Consider the following 21,884-nt stretch of genomic DNA (forward strand, 5'->3'; position numbering starts at 1 on the left):
AATAACTATTATTGTAATGACAAAGTAACCCAGGTATAAAAGTGTTCCTTGTGATTTGGCAATTGTCAACATCTAAAAGTTGGAATGAATTTATACTTATTTTATTTGTTGGGATTATGTATGAATCAAATTCTGCTTTTATAAAATCTGAATATTCATTACTTCAGTATCATTGGTGTCAAATTGTTTTTTATTGAACCCAGACTTTCATTAATTGATTTATGGTGAAATGTTACTTTTTGAGGATCAAGTTTTCTGTTCTGATCCCTACTATGTTATTCACCATGTTATGTTACCATGTCACATTTATTTAGTGCATTTATCTTGCTTACTTTTAATATGAAATGAAAATATTATTTGGTCTTCAATAAAAAAAAATATGACTTGGCATGGGATTGTTGGGTGCCAGATAATTATATATTTTTAATGATATCCCTGTTTCACTTTTAAAATTCTAATTTATTTAGCCAGGATTGTGTGTGTGTGTGTGTGTGTGTGTGTTAATTTGGTAATTTTGAATCTTTAAGATGTTTCCACCTTTGCAATATAGTTGCCCTCTTAATCTTAATGCCGTGTGATCTTATATTTGGTAATTCCAAAATTTTAGGATACAAATATTTAGCAATGGAAAAATTATCACAAGAAATCCAGAATAACTTTCTTCCCTTCCACAGTAAATGAAGAGAAAAAGTATTGAGATAAGCCTTAACAGATTGCACACTTCTTTTTGCATGAAGCATTGTGCCTATTTTATGACTGGAAGGATATAGTAATAGTTGCTTCATAAAAATAAATATATAACTGTGTTTAACAAATTCCATAATACTAAATCATTTAACTATGGTATAAATTTTGGTTTCTTTTGCCACTGGTGAGTAGGAAGCAAGTGACAGGTCTCTCTGAATTGTCTTTTACCTGCCATTTTGAACCTAATTTAATCCAATGTATGTTTTACATGTTTTAAACTTTGACTATTCTTACCTTCACTCCTGAAGAAGCCACATGATGTGGCGAAAACTTGAGTAAAAGAAGTAAGTACGTGCCTAAACTGTACTTAGTCATTTATAAAAGTTTTAAAAGTATCTACTGTATTAATTTCATTGCACTTACAAATGAAATTGGTTATTTAATAAAGTGCAATAAAAAACAACTCTGCATACACATTTACATATTTTTTGGCCTTTGATTTTTGCATGAAAGACCTTGAAATAAACTGATCAATTATTTTTTGCCAGGTTGAAGAGGAGGAAGATGATGAAAGCATAAAGAAATCCGAAGAGGAAGAAGAAGAAGTGGAAGAAAAGATTGAACCAAAGGAAATCGAGGAACCAATGGCAAGCCCAGTAGTATCGCACGATGAGGTACTGCCGGAACAGTTAGTGAAAAGTGAAAACAAGGTTGAAGTGAAAAGGAGAAGAGGGCGCAAGAAGCGAGGGTGCAAGCGATTATTCGTTCATGAAGAGAGCGATCTTGCTGATGTGGAGGACAATATTGCCGTTCCCGAGGTTCCGGCAAGAAAGAGAGCGTCGACGAGCGAGAAGTTGAACAAGAAGCTGGAGAACGATAGGAACTTGTCCAGTGTCGAATTTCTTGTGCCAAAACAGTCTCCGGAGCCTGAAGTGGTTCCAGAAAGGCCGGAGAGGAAACGGCCGAAGGAGCGGTACTTGAACATGTTGGTGAAGAGACGGCGAAGGGATACAGGGAATGATGTGATAGACACGGTATTCGAAGAGATTAGCAAACGGAAGTTGAAGCAACAGGGTGTTGAAAGTGCGGATAAGAAGAAGCCAAAACAGACTCAGGCTGCGGAAGTCCTTTCGCCGGGCAGGCACAGATCCAAAGTGGATCAGAGTGAAATGGTCAGGCGAAGGCACGGAACCAACAGTGTTGATCAAAAGAAGGACAGGGACGTTCGTGCACCAAAACAATCTGATGTGAAACCAAAGCAACAGGCTAGTGAAGTGTTCAGGTACAGCAGAAGAAAGTCTGGCAAAGAGAAGCCAAATTACAATAGCCCCAGTAAGTATATTTCTTTTATTTGCACTTTTACTTTTATTATTTTTTTTACTGGTACTAATAAAATACTGATTTAATTGTTCCTAAAAAAAATGATGGTTCCATAGTCACCTTGATCAATGTAAGTAACCAGGATACCAACGGATTTTGACCTTGAATAAGCTGCTGTATATTTGAACCTTTATGTTACAAAATCAAACTATGAATACCACCTTTATATTCATATAATGTAGTACAATGATGGAAATTTGCACTAAAATACAGGTCATTTATAGATACACTTCAGTACCATTTAACCGAATTTCCGGGTTAACTGAATTGCTAAAAAAAAGTCATTACTCATGTACGACCGTGTTTTACACGGGAGCACCGACGAAGCACTTTTGTCTTTGTTTTGGTCTAACAGTTAGTTATCAAAGTGTAAGTTCATTGTTACAGTGCGTTGTCTGTACTCACACTCCCCATCCCCATCTATTTGATATGAAATGGGATGGGCCGATATGAAATTTTGGCCAATGCCAATAAAGTACCGATATAAAATTTACTGATACTGATAACCGATATTCTACAGATCCGATATAAAATTAGAAATGGTCCTTGAAGAATCTGAAAGGTTCATTGACCTCCTTAATAAATGTGTGCTTCAAGGTGACTGCAGTGCAGAAGAAATTGCATATTTAGACATTTACTTTTGTAGAAAATAGGATATGGAGATTATCCATAAAATTACAACAAAATGCCAGAATTTTGCAGTAAATTATCAGATATTTATTGATATATTGGATCGGTTAAATAATCGGGAATTTTACCAATACACCGATATGCCTATATTGGCCGATACCGATAGAGTACCGATTAATCGGCCCCTAATTTTTAGCACGCGTATTGTGCTTTATGCTCAAGGACAAGAGACACCTGCCAGTGTACATACTGTATATCAAGAAACCTTTATTCTGGTTTAACAGAATTTTCGTTCAACCGAAGCACCATCGGTCCCATGAAATTCGGGTAATGGGACTGTAGTGTGTATTGAATTGGTTTAAATTTGATTTAAGTTATTTAGAGTCACTTTCTTTACACACACCCAAAGAATGGCCATGTCCAGGATCCCTGGCATTGTAGCACACTATACTACCATGCAGCTCTGCATCGAATTGAGATAAAATTATTGCTAATTTTACTGTAAACAGATATATTGACTATCCATATTGGAAAGATTTATCTGTCCTATTCCTACATTTCACATTGCTAGTCCCAATAAAACTGTTATGCTGGCTCTGGACCAAGCATGTTAAATGGTTGACTTTCGATCTTGCCTCCGAAGTTCTGTGGTTCGAGTCCCTGCCTGCGTGTGGGTGTTCTTGTGTCACTTCATCAATTTCATTGTCAAAATTAGTCGCAAATGTCAGAAAAGTGACGTTAAATAATGAAATACAAATACATGCTGTAGGTATTTACTTTTTATTTTCAGTGCATCTTCAGTTAATGATGAATAGAAAATGGTTGACTCTCACAAAAATTTGAAATAATATTTCCTGAATTGCACTCTCCAAGTATTTTATATTGTACTCATGTACAGGGTGTATACAAATGAATATCGTTGTTTTAAACTTGTTTATTTTCTATGCTATACACATTACAAATATGAACCATATATGAAATGAAAGAGTAACTCACTAAATTTTCATAACCCACGTAACAAGTGTTCAATGTGGGCATCATTTGTGATACTACACACATCCAGCCGGTAGTCCCATTTCTTGCTACACTAAACTTAGCAAGTCTGGTGTAATCGACTCTAGCGCTGCAATAATCCTGCGTCTGAACTCAGGTAGGCTGGCAGGTAGTGGGGGTACATATGCACGGTCTTTTACATAGCCCCACAGAAACAAGTCACAGAAGGTGAGGTGAGGGAACCTTGGAGGCCACTGGAGAAGATGCAAGTCGTCTTCACCATGACGACCGATCCAACGATGGGGGAAAACTTCATGTAACCAACAAGAGTGCGGCATATGGAACCCTGCCCTGGTATGGGTCTTCTTTCTGAGTGCCTCTTCATCAATTTCATCATAACATTCCTCACCCCCCATGTTCAAAACTCATTGGAGTCACATTGCACAGTGCTTTATATCCCACTTTAAACTGTGTGCACAGTCCCAATTAGCCCATCTGTGCATAAAGTGGACTTCATTTCAAACAAACATCCCTGATCCTGATCAAAAGTGGCAGAAAAGTGTACTAAAATAAACTCGGTCAATCAATAACAGATCAAATATTTATTGGCGAAAACTTCATACATCTCAATGTGCCTGCATACTTCACAGCATCACTATTTCTGCCTCGAGAGTGTGCATAAACCCTGTCTTTAATAAACCATACTGTCATTGTAGGCATGCCCTATTTCCTGCTCGCTCTTACCACTGACTTGCGGGGACTTTGCTGAAATGCCTCGCACACTCTCTCCACATTTTTTCCCCTTTACACAAGCATCCGATCTCTACAAACTGTCGATACCATCCGTTTGTTATTTTTTTGTGGCAGGTTCTTATTGAACTATGCATGAAACTAGTGCTGCACCGTAGTCACAGATTTCGACACCTCAAACTAGAGAATACAGTACATCTTCTCAACCTCCGACACCATCTTGCAAACATAACAGTGTGTGCTGCAACCCCATAAGTTGAAATACAATTTTTTTTTATTGACATTTATAACTGCACCTTTCATTTTTGTATACCCTGTATAGTACTAAATTTAACCATAATTGTGTGTGATTTATTCTATAATTATTATAACACAATCATTTTTTTTTATTAGTCAATATGTAGCAAGTATTACATAAAAGCTTTCTAAGAGTGGTGGTTAGCTAAAATGTAGTGTTGTTATACAAATGTGTATATACATGAATTGCTGTATATGTACGAGGGGGTATTAAAAAGTTTTAATTATCCCCATGAAATAATTGACAGAAAGTTGAGTTTTATATCCTTTTATTGTGACTTCTCTACATAGTCACCATGCAGAGTTTCACATTTCTCCCAGCATTTTTTGATCTGTCGAAGACCATCATTGTAGAACTCTGCAGATTGCATGGCAAACCAGTGCTGCACCTCCAATATGACATCGTTAGTGTTGTCTAAATGGCGACCCCGAAGTGGATTCTTCATATGTGGGAAAAGGAAAAAGTCACTTGGTGCTAGATCGGGAGAATAGGGTGGGTGCGGTAATAATTCATAGCCACAACGGTGAGCTTCAAGAACCGCTGCTTGCGATGAATGAGCGGGTGCATTGTCCGCAAGGAGACGGATCCCTTTGGAGAGCATGCAGCGACGTTTTTCCTTCACAGCATCTCGTAACTTCCTCAGAAGTGAGCAGTCGTATGTCCCAGTGATAGTTTCTCCCTTCCGAAGGTAGTCTGTAAGGATGACCCCATGACAATCCCAAAACACTGAGAGCATGACCTTGCCAGCAGACTTTTGCACCTTTGCTTTTTTGGGGGGAGGGGACGAGGGGTGCTTCCATTGTTTGCTCATCTCTTTTGTCTCAGGATCATATAGGTAGATCCAACATTCATCCATAGTTATCATACGGGCAAAAACATCTTCCTCGTTTTGTTCCAAAATGTTCAACATCTGACTCGACATGTCACGCAGTGTTTGTCTCTGAAGAGGAGTGAGCAAACGCGGAACCCAGCGGGCCGACACCTTAGACATATGCAATTCCTTACGAATAATATTCCAAACACTACCATAACTGAGTCCACTTTGTCGCATGATGTTTTGGATAGTTATGCGTCGATCCTCCAGTATCAGATCTTCGATTTTCTTCACCGTGGCGGCGTCATCCGTGGATGATGGGCGTCCAGATCTAGGTTCATCTGTAACAGTCATGTGACCTGTTTGGAAATGTCTCTTCCACCTCACAATAGTGTCATAGGATGGGCAATCACCACCATACACAACTTTCATTTCTTCATGAATTTGGCGGGCGTTGTGACCCTTCAAATGCAGAAACTTAATAACGCTGCGAGCTTCGATCTTCTCCATTTTGCACTTTACTGACAACTAGCGCCACCTATAAAGAACAGAAATAACACACATTAATAATTTTCACTACAGAACACGTAGAAGGTCTAATGACTACAGAAGCAAAGTTTCATCGAAATCACTCAATAAATTCTGGGGGATAATTAAAACTTTTTGATATCCCCTCGTATATTGTGCAGCAATATAAGAAGATGGTCTGGAAGATTTTGGTTCTTGGTCTCGAAAATCTAGAAAAGTCAGAGAAATTTTGTTGTTAAGAAACTGTAGACACCCTGTTTTTAGCAATTTGCTCTACTCGGACCATGAAGATTGACTGTGTAATGAGGGAAAATGTAAAACCAGGGATCTTAAAGTCGAGGTTCCACAGTATTAATTTTTCTTAGTAATGTTGTCACAAGTTGTATGCTTTGCTTTAATTTCTTTGGCAAACCCTTATTTTTTTAAATGTTTGAATTGTTAATGCTTACTTTTTGCTGATGACTTAAAATTGTATAAAGTAATGAAAGATTCAAATGATGCACATAAGTTACAAAAAGACTTGGAAAATGCACAAAGATGGAGCATAGAAAATAAATTAAACTTTAATGTCACAAAATGTTTTGCAATAACTTTTTCCAGGCAAATCAGACCTAATATTTATCAGTATACAATGAACAACCGTGCATTACAAAGAGTAAATCAGATAAATGACTTAGGAGTTACATTAAATAATAAATTATCTTTTAGAACACACATTGATCAGATTTGTAATGATGCTTACAGAACGTTAGGGTTTCTAATTAGAAGTTCACAAGACATGCATAATGAAAGAGCTCTGACAAGCCTTTTTAATTGCCTTGTTCGAACCAAATTAGAATACGCAAGTGTAGTCTGGTCACCTCACACTCAATGTAATAGCAAGAAAATAGAAATAATTCAGAAGAAATTTGTGCGTTACTTATATTACAAAAAACACAAAAGATCATCTTTTCAGGATCAGGTATCATATAAACAATTACTCAGAGAATTCAATGTTACACCTCTGTACGAAAGGAGAGTAATATCTCATCAATTATTTTTATATAAGTTAGTCAACGGGCTGGTTGACAGTCCAAGTCTCCTCCAAACATTAAAATTTAATGCTAAGAAGGACATGTTGCGGTTCAGGCAGCCTTTTTATTACAGTAAATCCAATTCAACAGAACACCAGAATTCCCCCATTCTAAGACTATGTATTAAACATAATGAAATAGTCAGAAACGGTGGAGACTTGGATTTTGCTATGCCATTCATGCAATTCCTGTCTGTCCTTCGAAGAAAGTCATGAATCATGAATAAATAATAAATAATTATAGATGTTTTCTGTGTATATGGGTATGTTTATAAATACAATTTGCTTGTATGTGTGTATATTTGTTTATATATGAGTATTTGCATGTGCATAGTTATAAATGCCTCAGTCTGTATATAGATATGTACCTTGTTCTACCTCAGTGAATATCACTTTTGGATTTATGTTCTCTAGAATACCTATGCTGGTGTCTTTTTTATGAAACCATTATTGTAGTTTTGCTCTCCTTTTTCTTCTATTGTTATTGTATTGTATTGTATTGTTGGAATTATAATTTTTTAATTGTTTAAAATATGTATATATGCAAGCCTATTGTAATTGGAGTGAAAGCTCTGTTATAGGTGTAATAAATAATAATAATAATAATAATAATAATTTTCTCTGTCTACAGGAACAAGAAATGTCCCCCACTTAGCAAGGGAGGAAGAGTCAGAGATGAGAGTGCCTCCTCTCCCCCAGTCAGTCATAGCAGCTGGATCTGCTGTGAAGGCAGGTGACTCCTTAAGTCCCGAGGATAACAGCAAGGGTGATCAAAGGCCTAGACGGCAGTCTCGAGGTACTAGGTATCTTGAGATTAAGAAGCGTGTTAAGGAACGGAGGATGAGCAAGGTGCAGAAGGAAGTACAAATTATAGAATCTTTGAGGAGGAGAAGAAGAAACAAAGACAAGTAAGTAATTCCGATAAATTATGTTTTTATATTTCATAGCCAACATGTTGAATTTTACTGTCATGAGAAAAATTGCAGTTATTTAATGATTAAAATATGCCTCATAATTCCTGTGATTTGTGTTCTCTGTGGGTAGACAAACCAGATAATGGTATAAATCAATACACAATGCCATATTGCTTTTCAGGTGGGATGTACGTTGTGTTCAGCATGTTTTCAACAAGTACCTAAGACCATTAATTTACTCCAGACTGCACACTTACCTTCTTGTATAGAATTTATTTACACCCCTAAAAATCATGACTCAATAATGTAAGAATAAAGTTTAACACTTTAACTGCCATAAAAACTGCAGTAGTCTAGTCAGTAGGGCATCTGACTGCCACATGGGAGACCTGGGTTCAATTCCTGGGGTGGGTAATCTAAGGTCAGAATTTTTCCATCCTTGCCCCTGCATAAAATGGCTCTGTCTCTCGCCCAGCCTCAAGTCAATGTGTACCTGGGGGCAACCCTGAGGGGGTAAAGGCAGCAGTAATGTGGTGCTGATCATCACCTCCAGAATAGTTGAGATCAAGAAGCCCTATCCTCACATCCCCTAAATGTGTGCCTTTATGGCACGCTGCTGTATGCATGGATAACTTTACCTGCCATAATAAATACACTTCTTCTTCTTCCTCCTCTTTTCTCTTTTGCCTCATAGCATCGGGGTTGCCTCTATCCACTCCTTCCATATCTCCCATTTCTTTACCATTCTCTTCACTTCTCTTATTCCTTTCTTTTGTCCTCTTTCTTCTATTCCTTTTTCGAATGTCTTCTGGGCTCTACCTCTTGTTCTCCTTCCCTCTGTTCTAGCTTCCATAAATTGTTTTGCTTTTCTATCTTCGTCCATTCTTACCACATGTCCAGTGCTCGAAAAATTTTCTTCAAAGCTAGGCGCCAGCTCTGAAAATCAGAACCAAGAAACCACCTACTAGCAATTGTGCATACTACAGTACGTTTCAAAAGTCGCACAATTCAATCTTTGAAAATGTATATCATGAAAATCGTAAGAGATATTTACACCAGGTTTTCTGCACTAAACTAATCCTGTAGGCTATCACTGGGTTCATAAATTTATGTTAGTATTTATCGAAATAAAGGCAATTACATTATTTTAAAAAACATTGTTAATTTGCTGAAAACATCTGAGAACTAATTTTCAACAATAAATACCAACTCTCGAACACTTTGTGGGATCATTTGTTGGTGTTTGGTTTTAAAACAGTTTAGCTACAGTAGAAGCAGGGCATTTTTATTGGAAAACTTCTTGTACATGAGTGTAAGAATGGGTAGTAAAATACTCTTCAGCAATGCACATGCACTGCTCCAATGAATGTGCCATACTGAATCAATTAAAACAAACAGTCACAGTAGTGGCGAAAGTGAGCGAAGAGGATTCACTATAACCAGGGGCAGCTTAGGATTCTCTCAAAGAGTCCAATTTCGGCACAAAATCTTGATTTACGATTTTTCACATAAATGTATAGCTAATACTTAGACACATGTTTGCGACTGTTGGCAATATTTTGACCTGCTACTGTTGCCATATATGGAGATATGTCCCAAAAAATGGCACTTTTCACTCAACCCATAAAATCGCCAGTCAAAAATTCATCAAATGTTGGACATGAACAATATTATTCACAAATGACAGACTGACATGGCATCAGTCATCAAATGTCTAATTATAACCCTTCGATAATTTCTTACATTTTTTCTTACTCAGAAGTTCATTTCTGGAAAAATTTGAATGATGCTTTCAGTCGGTTATTAATTTATATAATTTTCTGTATGGAGTGAACTGATAATTTTAAGCATTGAAAAATATCACAATGGATGAGGCGTTATAATGCAGAAAACCCGGTGTAAATATCTCTTATGATTTTGATGATATACCTAATTTCCAAAGTTTGGGTTGTGTGACTTTTGAAACACTCTGTATAAGATGGTGAGCATCACGGTATTCAAAACATCGCTAAATTATTTGAGAAAGCAGGAAATGGGGTGTGGGGGGGGGGGCAAAGGGTAAAAAATTGTTACGGACTGTATGGAATGCTCACAATGTTGAAAAAAAAAAATCATCGTCAAAATGTCGTACATATTACAGCAAAAGATCACAGTCACCATGGCGACCGGGATTTTTCGAGCCCTGCACATGTTTGTACCATTTTAATTGTCTTTGTGTCAGTTTTTCAGGCCGTGTGTATCAGATTGAAACACAAAATTACTTCGTTACTATATGTTGTGTGTAATTGTTTTACATTGTATTACACAGGCCATATGCATAATAATTATACACACATCAATTTTTTCTCTGGCTTCCAAAAAAAAGTATCGAAAATTCAATCTTGCACTTAGTGTTATAGTTTAAAGAAAAAAAATAATTGTTTGAAACATTTTTCTACATCGTTTGAAACACACTTCCATACAGTTTTGTCAGTGATCAAGTAATTTTGTCAGCATATGTAGGAACTGTGGAGGAATTTGTCAATCATCGATTAAATTATGTAGAAACCAAACCATACATGCTAACAGAGGTTTAAAAATTGTATTACAAGGTGCAATAATTATTATATGTACATATTGCTTGCAGTGTAGAGTTGTAATTTTCTCTGATAAGTTTACATTTAATTTTTCACGCAAATTTTCTTCGCTCTAAAATGAAAAGTAAACTTAAGAGTAAATTACCTAACTCTGTGTAACTGCCACACATATCTTAGATACATTGTATTGTTGTTTCTCTTGTAGTTTACAGATGTTACAAGCAAGCATATACTGTAAATATATTTTTGTTGAAGAGCACATGCTCCCTGCATCTTTCTTTTGTCTCTCTTCTGTCATTGTCCGAGTCTCTGCTCCGTACGCAATTATTGGCACATAGTATGTGGTACATCCATCCCTGTTCCATATTAATCTTCGAATGCTTTGATATAGTCCACCACCCATTTCTCTTCTGTTTACCTCCTCATCTATTCTTCCACTTTTCTCAATTATGCTTTCTTGGTTCATTTCTGGCTCTGTTTCTTGTTATCATTAACACCTCACTCTTTTCTGCACTGAATTTCATTCCTGCTGTTCTGAGTTCCACCTGTTCAAGTGGCTCCGGTGCCCACCAAGCATCATATAAAGTGGGTACCTAGAGGAAACTTTGGGGGGGTAAAGGTGGCCAGGTGTGTGGTGCTGATCACATCACCCCCACCTTCGCCCGTGATCAAGAAAGTGTGGGGCCCTAACTCCACACCCCCTATACACCTTCATGGCTTGGTGCAAAGCACAGGGGAACACTTTACTTTATCTTTGCTCTTCTGATTTCCTCATTCCAACTATCAAGCTGTCCCAGTACTTCTTCCCTGTTCACCCATATTACCAAGTCATCATGCTTGGAACAACCAGAAACTACAAGAGAAATAAGATGCAGTAAGGTACAAGAATCTTGCTTTTGATATTTTATTTAATCATTACCTTCTGTTTGCCATAATGCAGTGGAACCTCGATTTTATGTTCCCGTATTTTACATTTTCATGCATAAAATGCTATAAAATTTTCCTTGATTTTACAGTTTACAGCATTTTAATTTTTTTCAGCTTGGTCCCCTGAAAAACGTAAAATTGATGTTCCACTGTGTGTTTCACACAGCCACCTTATTTTGCATTAGTTCTCTACTTACAATGAGATGGCAGTACTGTGCTTATGTTTGTAAATAGCCAACTTAAATAATCAGTTGGTCGGACATTGGCACTAAAAGCGAAGGGAACCAGCATGGTTGACATGTAATTTTCCGTAATTGTCCTCTGTGAGGACATAAATCATAAGTCTCCCACCTTGTAATCAAGGGGTCCTGGTTTCAGTCTCCAGTGGTGTTACACTGCACAGTGATTTGTATCTTAAGATTAAGCTGTGAATTCTTCTCAATTAGAAGAGTTCATTTTAACTTGGTTTTTCATTAAACACACTCATCTGACACATCGCGATTTGCTGCAAGGGTTTGACCCTCCCATCACTTGTATATGTAATGTTGTTTTAAAAGTTCAGCATATTTTTATCAAATGTGCCGATCTTAATATCCTCAGGGAAACCTTTAACCTTCCTAACTGTTTAACTTCCATGTTGGGAGGTGATAGTTTTTTAACCAAAAATTTTTGCTTCTTGAAAAGAACGGGTCTTACACTGTAAGGAAGATTTAGTTCCTTACCTTTTCAATGTGTCTTATGTCCTGTGCAGGTACCCTTTACAAGGTTGCACTTCTAACCATTCTCAAGGAGCTCTTTCCACCCCTTTTAACTCTTTTAAGATAAGTATTTTAGGAAATGGGTTTTTGCTCTATATTCTGAAGGGTGCAAAATGGCCAAGTGTGCCGATGCACCAAAAAAATTTAATTCATTCATTCCTAGTTAGTTGGCTGACCTTCATGGTGGAGTGGTTATCACAACATGCTACACATCAGGGTTCCCAGGTTTGAATCCTGACCTAGGCATGGATATTCTCTGACTTTTCCTTCATCATATCATCACTCGTCTTCGTCTTTGTGATTAGTCTGAAGTGGCAGAAAAGTGAACTAAGATAAACAAAATCAGTCTTCCCAATTAACCTATTTGCACGTGAAGTGTACTTTAGATCAACTTCGACACGATCAATTTTCACGAACTGTTCTCCACTCTCAAAAAGTGGAGAAAAGAGAGGCAAGTTGTCTGCTTTGCTGCAAGGTATATTCATTAAATAAACTGTTAATTGATATTTTGGTACACATTATATCATTTTATATGATTTTTTTGCAGGTCAGCAGCAGATGATGCTGAAGATAGTCAAGAGGTTCAGATGCCGGAACTAGAACCCGAGGTCCAAGTTGAGCCGTCTCAGGAGAATGGAGCTCCATCTTCCCCCCCAGCTCTCCATGAACAAAGGCCCGTTGAAGGGAAGGCAGGTGGAGATAAGCAGTCGAGGGTAGAGATGGACACCTCTGCGGAGAAAACCGAGGTTAAGCCTGTTCCTGAAAAGAAGAAACGTGGATGGCCAAAGGGAGTCCCTCGTGGTACCTTGAAGATGAAGAAGAAGGAAAAGAAACCGAAAGGCCGACGTGGACGTCCTCCAAAAGTAAGTCGTTTTCATGCATGCACCTTTTGTTACTTCCACTGAAATGAATTGTTTCTGAGCAAACTGGTGATGGGATCTGCATGTCTTTACAAAGGTATTAGAAGAGCTCTGTTTATGTTTTTGATCGATGTTTATAAGAAAGCTGAAATGACTTTTCTAAAACTGTATGTTAAATCTGTTGCCTTGTTATTCATAAGGACAATTAAAAATGTCTTATCTATTGGAATTGACTCGTTCTGTGGTTTGATACTGTTTTTAAAAGGAATAGTGCATGAGTATTGTTAGTAGCATCATTTTAGTAAATAAAGGTCTTACTTTGGCATTGTTCTTTCTGTTCTGCGTGTGTTATTTTTTTGCTTTAAGTATTCAATTAAAGTAATAATGTATTTTTCATTATACAACATTGAGGTTCAATTTATGAAAGTGACACCCTTGCTAGATACATTTCTGCGGGTCTAGCATTTGCCCGAACGTGACAACAGTACATACTGTAAGCATATCTCGTATGATAGAGGGAAACTATCTGCGGCAGTGGTTACCAGTTAGCTATTGCAGTTATACTTGTTACAATTCCAGCTGACTGCCGACCTTCATGGCTATTTCTGTATTTTCCTGTACCCCAACCATCTTTGGGTGTTGTAGCTCGTTGGGTGTCAACAAACTTGGTTGCAATGTAAAAGCTGCACTTCCGAAGCAACGTTGCCAAGACTACTTCTGTTTTTGCCAGTTGCATATCGACCTGTGGGTAGTCATTCCAGTAACTTCATTGTGCAGGACCACATGTGTAGTTGTACCATTTCACCCCCGTTGCTTTCCGACACTGGTAATATCGTTGTCGAAGAACACACTCGCTTTACAGTACATTTGGCAACATGTGACGTATCTCACGCTCGTTTGTTTTGTCCTGCTAACAGCCTTCGCAGTGTGTGTACCAAAATAACAAATCCGAAATTCTTGAATTTTTAATGACTTTTTCTTAACATTTATTTAATTTCCGCTACTTAGATATAATTGCAAAATTAAGAAAATAGATATTTTTATTCAATGAAAAACCCCTACCACAAGAAAAAACTGAAGCTGTACTTCAACACGAGACTTAGACTTGCTTTCATTATTAATGCATGCAAAACTTAATGTTTCAGACTTCATCCTGGATGCGGAATGGCCAAATTACTTTATTTAATATTTTTACAAAACTTCACTCATACAAGAATGTAATTATTAAGAAACAAAGTAAACCACAACTCAGTACAATTTTATATGTCCAAATATTCAATTTTAACAAATACTAGTACAGGTGCGTCCATTTCCTTGTGAGGCTGAGACATCGGGAGAAGTGTGGCAGGCAGCGTTAGCGGAGATGCCGACATTTTCGACTAGTAACGTCCTGCTTATTTTTATGAACATATCTTTAGCATGCAGATATTTATATTCATTTTGCAAAAGGAGCACTAACCTGTGCTATGAGAGATGTTCAAAGTGATGTCCATCTACATTCACACATTCCTGGCATCGTTTCATGAAATTTTGATTCACATGCAAAAGTTCTTCTTCCAAGTTCTGCCCTTATGCCCTCAAAAATGTAATGATCCAGTTTCTCGTAATTTAAGGACAAGACTTCTAACCGTCTCTTTACCTAAAGGTGAAACGCCAGGGAATTTCTGTGCAAATTGCCTACACACGTCTTGACACGAGTCTGCTTTCACGTAAGTGTCATTACATAAAAATTGTTTGTTCTAACGTGAACTTACTACATCATTTTTTTTTGTTCTAACGTGAACTTTGCGGCTGGCATTTCAATCGCCTCACTTACACACAACACACACACACACACATACACACACTGTGCTTACACAAAGAAGTAGCACCGCAAGTAACCAAAAATACATTTTTTCACACAGTACGAAATTAACACGCTCTTGGTTCAAGGTCTGTTCCTCACTCCATTCGCAGCTCTGTCGAGGGCATCTGTAGTCGCGAAGGAAAGAACAACTCAAGCTCGGAGCTTTCAGATTGCAAACAATGCTCACAAAAACCATTGACTTTTAATGGTTTAGACTGCAACGTAATCGTTATACAGTGTTGCACATTCAAAACCTCCAAGCGATTCCGAGCAAAGCAAGGACACACTGTATATGACTTCGTGACTTTCTTGATCTACCTGTTGATTTCTTGACTTTTTCTTGACATTCTTGACTGGTAGGCACTCTGATTCGGTGCCTCGTGGCTTGAAAATGCTCAATGTCAGTCAAAGAAATAAGAAAATTCAGCTGATCACTGATTCACTGTTTCCCAGCTGCCAGCTGGAAATGCAACCAGTATAATTGCAAAGTTTTACTTAGTGCTTGCCCACAACGCAAAAACTGGTGAAAGTCTTCATTGCCTCAGAAACAAATGGAATAAATCCTTCCATTTTCTATAACCTGGTAATTATCCTAGAAAACTCAGGGAAATTCCCCTATGGCTTAAGAGAACATGGAGAAGTCCGGGAGTATTAAATATGTAATTGAAGCTGCAATGAATGTGTAGTACGGGAGTAGGTATTTATTTGACAATAAATTTAACTTGATCCTGATAACATATTCCACTTTGATTTAAGATTAAAAATTTAAAAAATAAATCTTAACAAGGGTGCCCCAAGTTTTTAATCTTACTTCCAAGGGTGCTGGGAATGTAAAACAGTTGGGGATCCGTGGTCTATTCCTACCAAGCAGCTTTCCACTGAGTAATATGAAGTCATCAGCACCATCGGTGTTGTTTTCTGGCTTTTATGACTAGAGTCTACCAGCATTTATTTTCAAGTACTGTACTTGTACATGAATTGTAGTCATGATACTGAGTAAATACCGAAACTTTTGAGCTTCCACTAGGAATTGAACAGGGACTTCTTGTATCAAAAGTGAGTGTGCTAATCATTCAGCTATGCAGGAACTTTTAACCTTTAGTCGCTCGACCTCTCGCACACCTGTATTCTCGTTCACGCCAGCATATTCTCAAGCATATGCTTTTCAAACTTGCCGCGAACTACAAAAACAATTGTAACTCAAGAACTATTTGCTGTAAACAGATGAAATTTGTTTTGTTTTAAAGATGAGGCTTTTAGCAGAGGTAAAACTTATACATTGTGCCTCCCAATTGTTAAATGAAGAAGAAGAAGAAGAAAGTTGATTTTTTAAAAATCACCGAAATAGATGAAATAAAGATGGGGCTTTTAGCAGAGGTAAAATTTATACATTGTGCATCCCAATTGTTAAATGAAGAAGAAGAAATTTGAATAAAAAAAAATCACCGAAATAGACTGAAGTGAATGAAAAAATCTAGCGGTGGTACATTCCTACAACCAATCAAAGTTTCGTTGAAATTAGAATAGAATGAGACTTCTTGCAGAAAAAATAATAAGATCATGTAAAGCGGCAGTGTTGCCAGTTTTGGGACAATGTCCAGAATTTCACTTCTAGAATCGATCCTATGGATGCTCGATGGACCAAATTTGGAGGGAAGCACAACAAAAGACCATTCTATCAACATATGTAATGCACATGCTGCACTTTGCCCCCACTTCCCTCCTAGACCCTTAATTGTCGGATGTTACTTAAAATGTTGCTTTTTACACATTCTTACATTTAGAACTTAAATAGCTCATAATAACAAATTGGAAACAAAGGGCTTTTCCAAATGGCATTTGTTAATAATAGTAACAATTGATGTTTGTAATTCGATTATATAATACTTTTAGACGTAAACTAATGAACAAAAAAGATAGAAATGAAATGTAGTGTATAGTTTTCAAAGAATGGCACGTAAATTGCTTCCATGTGCTAACACGTGTTTTGGGGCAAATTTCGACAATCTGGCCTTCCCCCCCGCATCCCCCCCCGAATCCTTAATTGTTGGACATTACTTAAAATGTTGCTTTTTACTCATTCTTGCTCGTAGAAAAATGATGAAGTAGTTTTGAAGTTATAGCTACTTTCAGAAATCTATCCCATAATTATATGGCGGTAACAAAGGACTTCTTCAAACTTCGCTTATTAATGGTAGTAACAATGGATATATTGTTTTGTAATTCGATTATATCATACCTTCGTATGTATACTAAAGATAAAAAAGACAGGACTGAAATATAGTGTAGTTGTCAAGAAATGTCACACTAATTGCTTCGGTGCGTTGGTGGTCAAAATATCGACCATCCAGCATTTAGGGGTTCACATGTGGCGGTCGAAATTTCCACTGTCAAGCGGCTAAAGGTTATTAGAAATGGCTTTATATTTGTTTCTAAGGTTCTAAGGTAAGTGGAAAATATTGTACACTATAAGCTCTGTCCAAGTGTAATGAGCATATAGCATATCTTTATGGTGTCCACCTAAAAAATACCCATGTCATTAGTTACATGTTACAGCCTGTGGAGGCATTGTATCTCTCTCTGTATAATCTGTTGTGGCTAACGAAAGCAAGGCTCTGTGCAAGTAGTGACGCGACACTGCTCCACCAATGAACATGTGAGAGGAAAGGGGATTGCATGGAGGGAGGAAGTGACTGCAGTTACCAGCTGTCGCAGCAGCAGGCACTACTACGCTCTGCCCACTCGATTTGCCCCATTCTCTGCGGCTATGCGTGGTCTCGCTCCAGAGATAACAGAGACAGAATAGTTGGCTGCTTCCACATTTTCTTGATTAATTCTGGATTGAAGTAGAAGAGGAGGAAGTGGTGGTGGATAATTTTTTTTTAGATTAGGAAGTGTACAATAGTTCAGTTTCAAGTTTCTGAGAAATAACCATCATGATATTCCATAGCACTCTCAGAAGTGAAGCAGCATGAATCCTCGTGAGTTTTGTCATAAAGAGCATGTGGCAACCTTTAACACAATTTGAAACACACTCCTGCAGTGTAGTAGAACCACATGCTAAAGAACCTGCACAGAACCGAGACTCTTGTGCACCATACTCCTGCATGGAGGGGAGGGGAGGGGTAGAGTGGAGCAGATTTCTTTATGGCCCAAGTTGAACAGATGGAGGGGAAGGTGCACGAATGCGTCTGGCGGAAGGTTCTGTTGTTTGTGATCACTCTATATTAAGCAAGTGGACTATCTGGAAACACCAGTCGGCATAGGTTTGGATGACTCGCAGATGATTCTTGTCTGAATAATTTCAGCATGATGATTCCAAAAATGAAATCCATTTTACTCATACGTCTAGTTTTTTTCAGAAAATAACAATATAGTAACTGCCTTAATTTCACAATAAAATGTGTAGTTCAATCATTTCCTCAATAGATAGCTCTGTTTAGATGGTTGTAAAATATTGGTTTTCTACAATACAAATCCTCCAATTTTGAACTGTAAATGCACATAGAATAGTAAGCATTTAATCCACCTTCTTTCTTCTCAAGACACATTCACATGAAAACTGTAAACTTTGATTACGTAAGTTCCATTTTCGAAATCCTTCATAAACATTTTCTTCACAAAATATCCAAAACTCAGTGTTATATGTAGTGGGGTGATTGAACTTAATGAAATGGTGAAAAATATCCTGAAGTAATGGGAAGAAATTAATGTCATATCCATCATCAGCGTTCAAAATACTTCCAGAATCACCTATTGGTTTGTAAACAACCAAAATTTCGTTTGTTTAAATTTCTTTTATTACATTATGTAATAGGCATAATGGAATGGCGAATATGATAATTTTGATTGTGAAAAATCCTGACGTGATGGGAAAAAGTGGATATTATTTGCTTGATCAGATTCAAAATACTTCCAGAATCACGTATTGATCTGAAATCGTCCGAATTTTTTCCCCAAAATGCAGGGCTGTGTAATCACAAAGTTAATTTATTAATATTTCCCTATGAATTTAATTACATGTTGCCAGCTGAATAATATATTTTGATATGTCCATCTGAAATAACTTTTTCAGGAGAGTTGATTGAAGTTTCACTCATGTGGATTTTGAATACACTACAAGATTTGTGCAAACATTTTATTATTGGTGATAATTCACACCACATACATGTGACCTTGGAACATGACACATTGACCTGTAAGGAACACGATAATGTCAACATATTTCTGACAAGAAGTGGAGATACGACAAACCAGCATTCAACCGGCCACATGTTGAATTTAAATTAGTCAAATGCTATTTCAGTCATATAATTCAAAAAGTAAAACTTCAAACCAGGTGACTCACAATGAGAATTCGAATAAAATTCCTGTTTTTTTTTTCCTATAGGCTTATGGGACCAAGAGGCAACTGTTGTATTGATGCACCTCAATGCTCGCCCACTATTCCTAATAAATATTTTTTACAAAATTTGTTACAATTTTCATCACTATCTGTATCGGTGAATATATGTAAGAATATTGGCATTACTGTGGGGATCTGTAGAAGATGGTATCATAAATCATAATTTATGTAATTTCTTTCCTAATAGCCAAAACTCCAGGATGTGGAACAGAAGGAGGAAGAGGTGGAAACAAGCATAAACACAACAACAACAGAATTAGAGGAACCGGAGGTTGATAAAACAGATGCTGATGTCCAGTCGTCAGAAGTGGAAGAAACCGAAACTTCAGCCGTAGAGGAACCAGCACTGGAGCCTGCTGCGGTGGAAGAAGAAAAGAAGGAAGAAGTGGAGGAAGAAGCAGAGAATGATGCAGATGAAGAAGAGGAGGAAGAGGAGGAGGAAGAAGAAGAAGAGCAAGAGGAACCAGAAGAGCAGAGGGTCGAAAGTACGAAGGAAGAGAACAAAGATTCAGAAGTGGAAGACCATGTGAGTGAGGAGGCTAAGGAAGACAAGCCCGAAGAGGAGCCCGAAAAGGTATTTTTTTAGTCATTTAAGTTTAGGTTTAGATTGATTGATTTTGGTTTCAAGTCCACTTTATGCACAGAATGGCTAATTGAGACTGGACCCATAGTGGGATTCAAATCAGTGTGTTCCTCAACCAGGTATTGAACCTGGGTTGCAAGGTGAGGACGCAACCACTATGCTATCGGGGAAGCCATTTCGGTTTAGATAATATAGTTTTAGAAATATATGTTCTGTTCATATTTACTATGTGAATTACTCACAAGATTAACAATATAAATTACAATTTTACTTACGTTTTTTGCGAGTATAATATGTTTTTTTCAATTACGACATTTTGAGAGATGGGAAAGAGAGAGAGAGGCTCCCCCCCCCCTATGCCTAGGGGAAGTGGGGGGATAGGGTCCCTCAAGAGAGAAAGAGGAGAGAAAACTTCTCCCTTCGTAGGCCTATTATTCCCATGTACCCAAACCCAGGGTATGGAGTAGCCAAAATACTCGTCGGTAAAATCAAGAATGTAAGGAAAAAAACAGAATATAGCATAAAGAACACTGGAAGTAAATAATGAAATAGAAAAACTTGAAATCATTGATAACGATCGGATAATGAGTTTTGATGTTGAAAATCTATACCCCAGGGTACCAAGGGACAAGGCAGCCAATTTCCTGCAAACGTGGATGATGGACAAGGGAATAGATGCTGTTAGGTGGTTTAATCTTTGTACAGATTATAACTATTTTCGTTGCAATGGGAGAATTTATATTCAAAAGGAAGGCTTAGCAATTGGGAACCCCATATCAGGAACAACCTGTAGTATCTTTATGCATTATATTGAAAAAGCTGTATTAAGCCTAATTGTAAGGGAAATTAAATATATATGTCGATGATATTTTGGTTATTGGGAAGCTAAGGAGTTAACGAGACTATTTGACATATTGGGAGAAAGAAGAAATGAAAAATGGCAAAATTGGCATCTTAGACCTTTCGATTCACACGAAAAGAAAGAGGATAGAAACCGGCGTTCATCATAAGGCCTTAGCAGGTGAGTTATACATTAATAAAGAATCGGCACATCCCAGAAGAACGAAAAATAACATTTTTCAAATTTTTTTTCGTTAGAGCCCTTAGGTTATGTAACAACAAAGCAGATTTGAACAAGAAAATTAATTGGATAATAAGGATAGGCAAGAAGAATGGGTATAAAGAGAGTGAAATGAGAAAAGAACTAAGTAAGGCAAGATCCATATGTTGGAAAAACTCAGAAAAGAATAAATTAGAAAATGACACTGAAAAAGAGAGAGGTAATGGAAAGGAGAAGAAAGAGAATTTTAGATTCATAGGTATCCCTTATTTTCGTGGGGTATCAGAAAAAATAGTAAAAGAATATGGAATTAAATGCGGAATGAGGGCCCCTAAAACTCTAGAAAAACATTTGACGAAATATAAAAAAGAAGGAGATAAAGGAAAGAAGGAAGAAGGAGATTCGAAGGGAGTGTATGGAATAACATGCTAATGTAATAAAGAGTACATCGGCCAAACGGGGAGAAACCTGAACGTAAGGTGGGGGGAACATGATAAAGACATAAGAGAAAAGGTTCCCAAAATGGGTTTGTCAGAACATATCCTTGAAGAAGGCCATGTAATCATGGAGCGTAAAGTTTTAAGGGAGGAGAGTAAATTAGGAAGAAGGAACGTTTATGAAGGGTCATATATTTGTAAAGAAAGAGAGAAGAAATTAAATAGGGACGATGGGAATATACATGAAGTTTGGACAGGAATGATTAAAAAATGGGAGCCTTGGATTCCACGTCACCCCAGAAGTTTTGTGCAAGGCTTCGAAAGAGTAAGATTTTGAACTAGATATGACGTAATCAGGAGAGGAGG

The 21,884-nt window shown here is 37.3% G+C and overlaps 1 protein-coding gene across 8 annotated transcripts in view; it reads left to right on the forward strand.

Moving 5' to 3' along the window:
* The window catches only part of enok (histone acetyltransferase enoki mushroom), a 328,184-nt gene that overhangs the window by 295,197 nt on the left and 11,103 nt on the right, over positions 1 to 21,884 (forward strand). For all 8 annotated transcript variants that reach the window (XM_083141495.1, XM_083141494.1, XM_083141493.1 and 5 more), the window contains 4 exons: positions 1,236 to 2,019; positions 7,784 to 8,060; positions 12,875 to 13,190; positions 19,626 to 20,012. In XM_083141495.1, the coding sequence (XP_082997621.1) occupies positions 1,236 to 2,019; positions 7,784 to 8,060; positions 12,875 to 13,190; positions 19,626 to 20,012 (1,764 nt within the window). The remainder of the gene's footprint in view (positions 1 to 1,235; positions 2,020 to 7,783; positions 8,061 to 12,874; positions 13,191 to 19,625; positions 20,013 to 21,884) is intronic.

This window comes from Lepisma saccharinum, chromosome 20, assembly GCF_977018435.1.
Source record: "Lepisma saccharinum chromosome 20, izLepSacc3.1, whole genome shotgun sequence".
NCBI lineage: Eukaryota > Metazoa > Arthropoda > Insecta > Zygentoma > Lepismatidae > Lepisma > Lepisma saccharinum.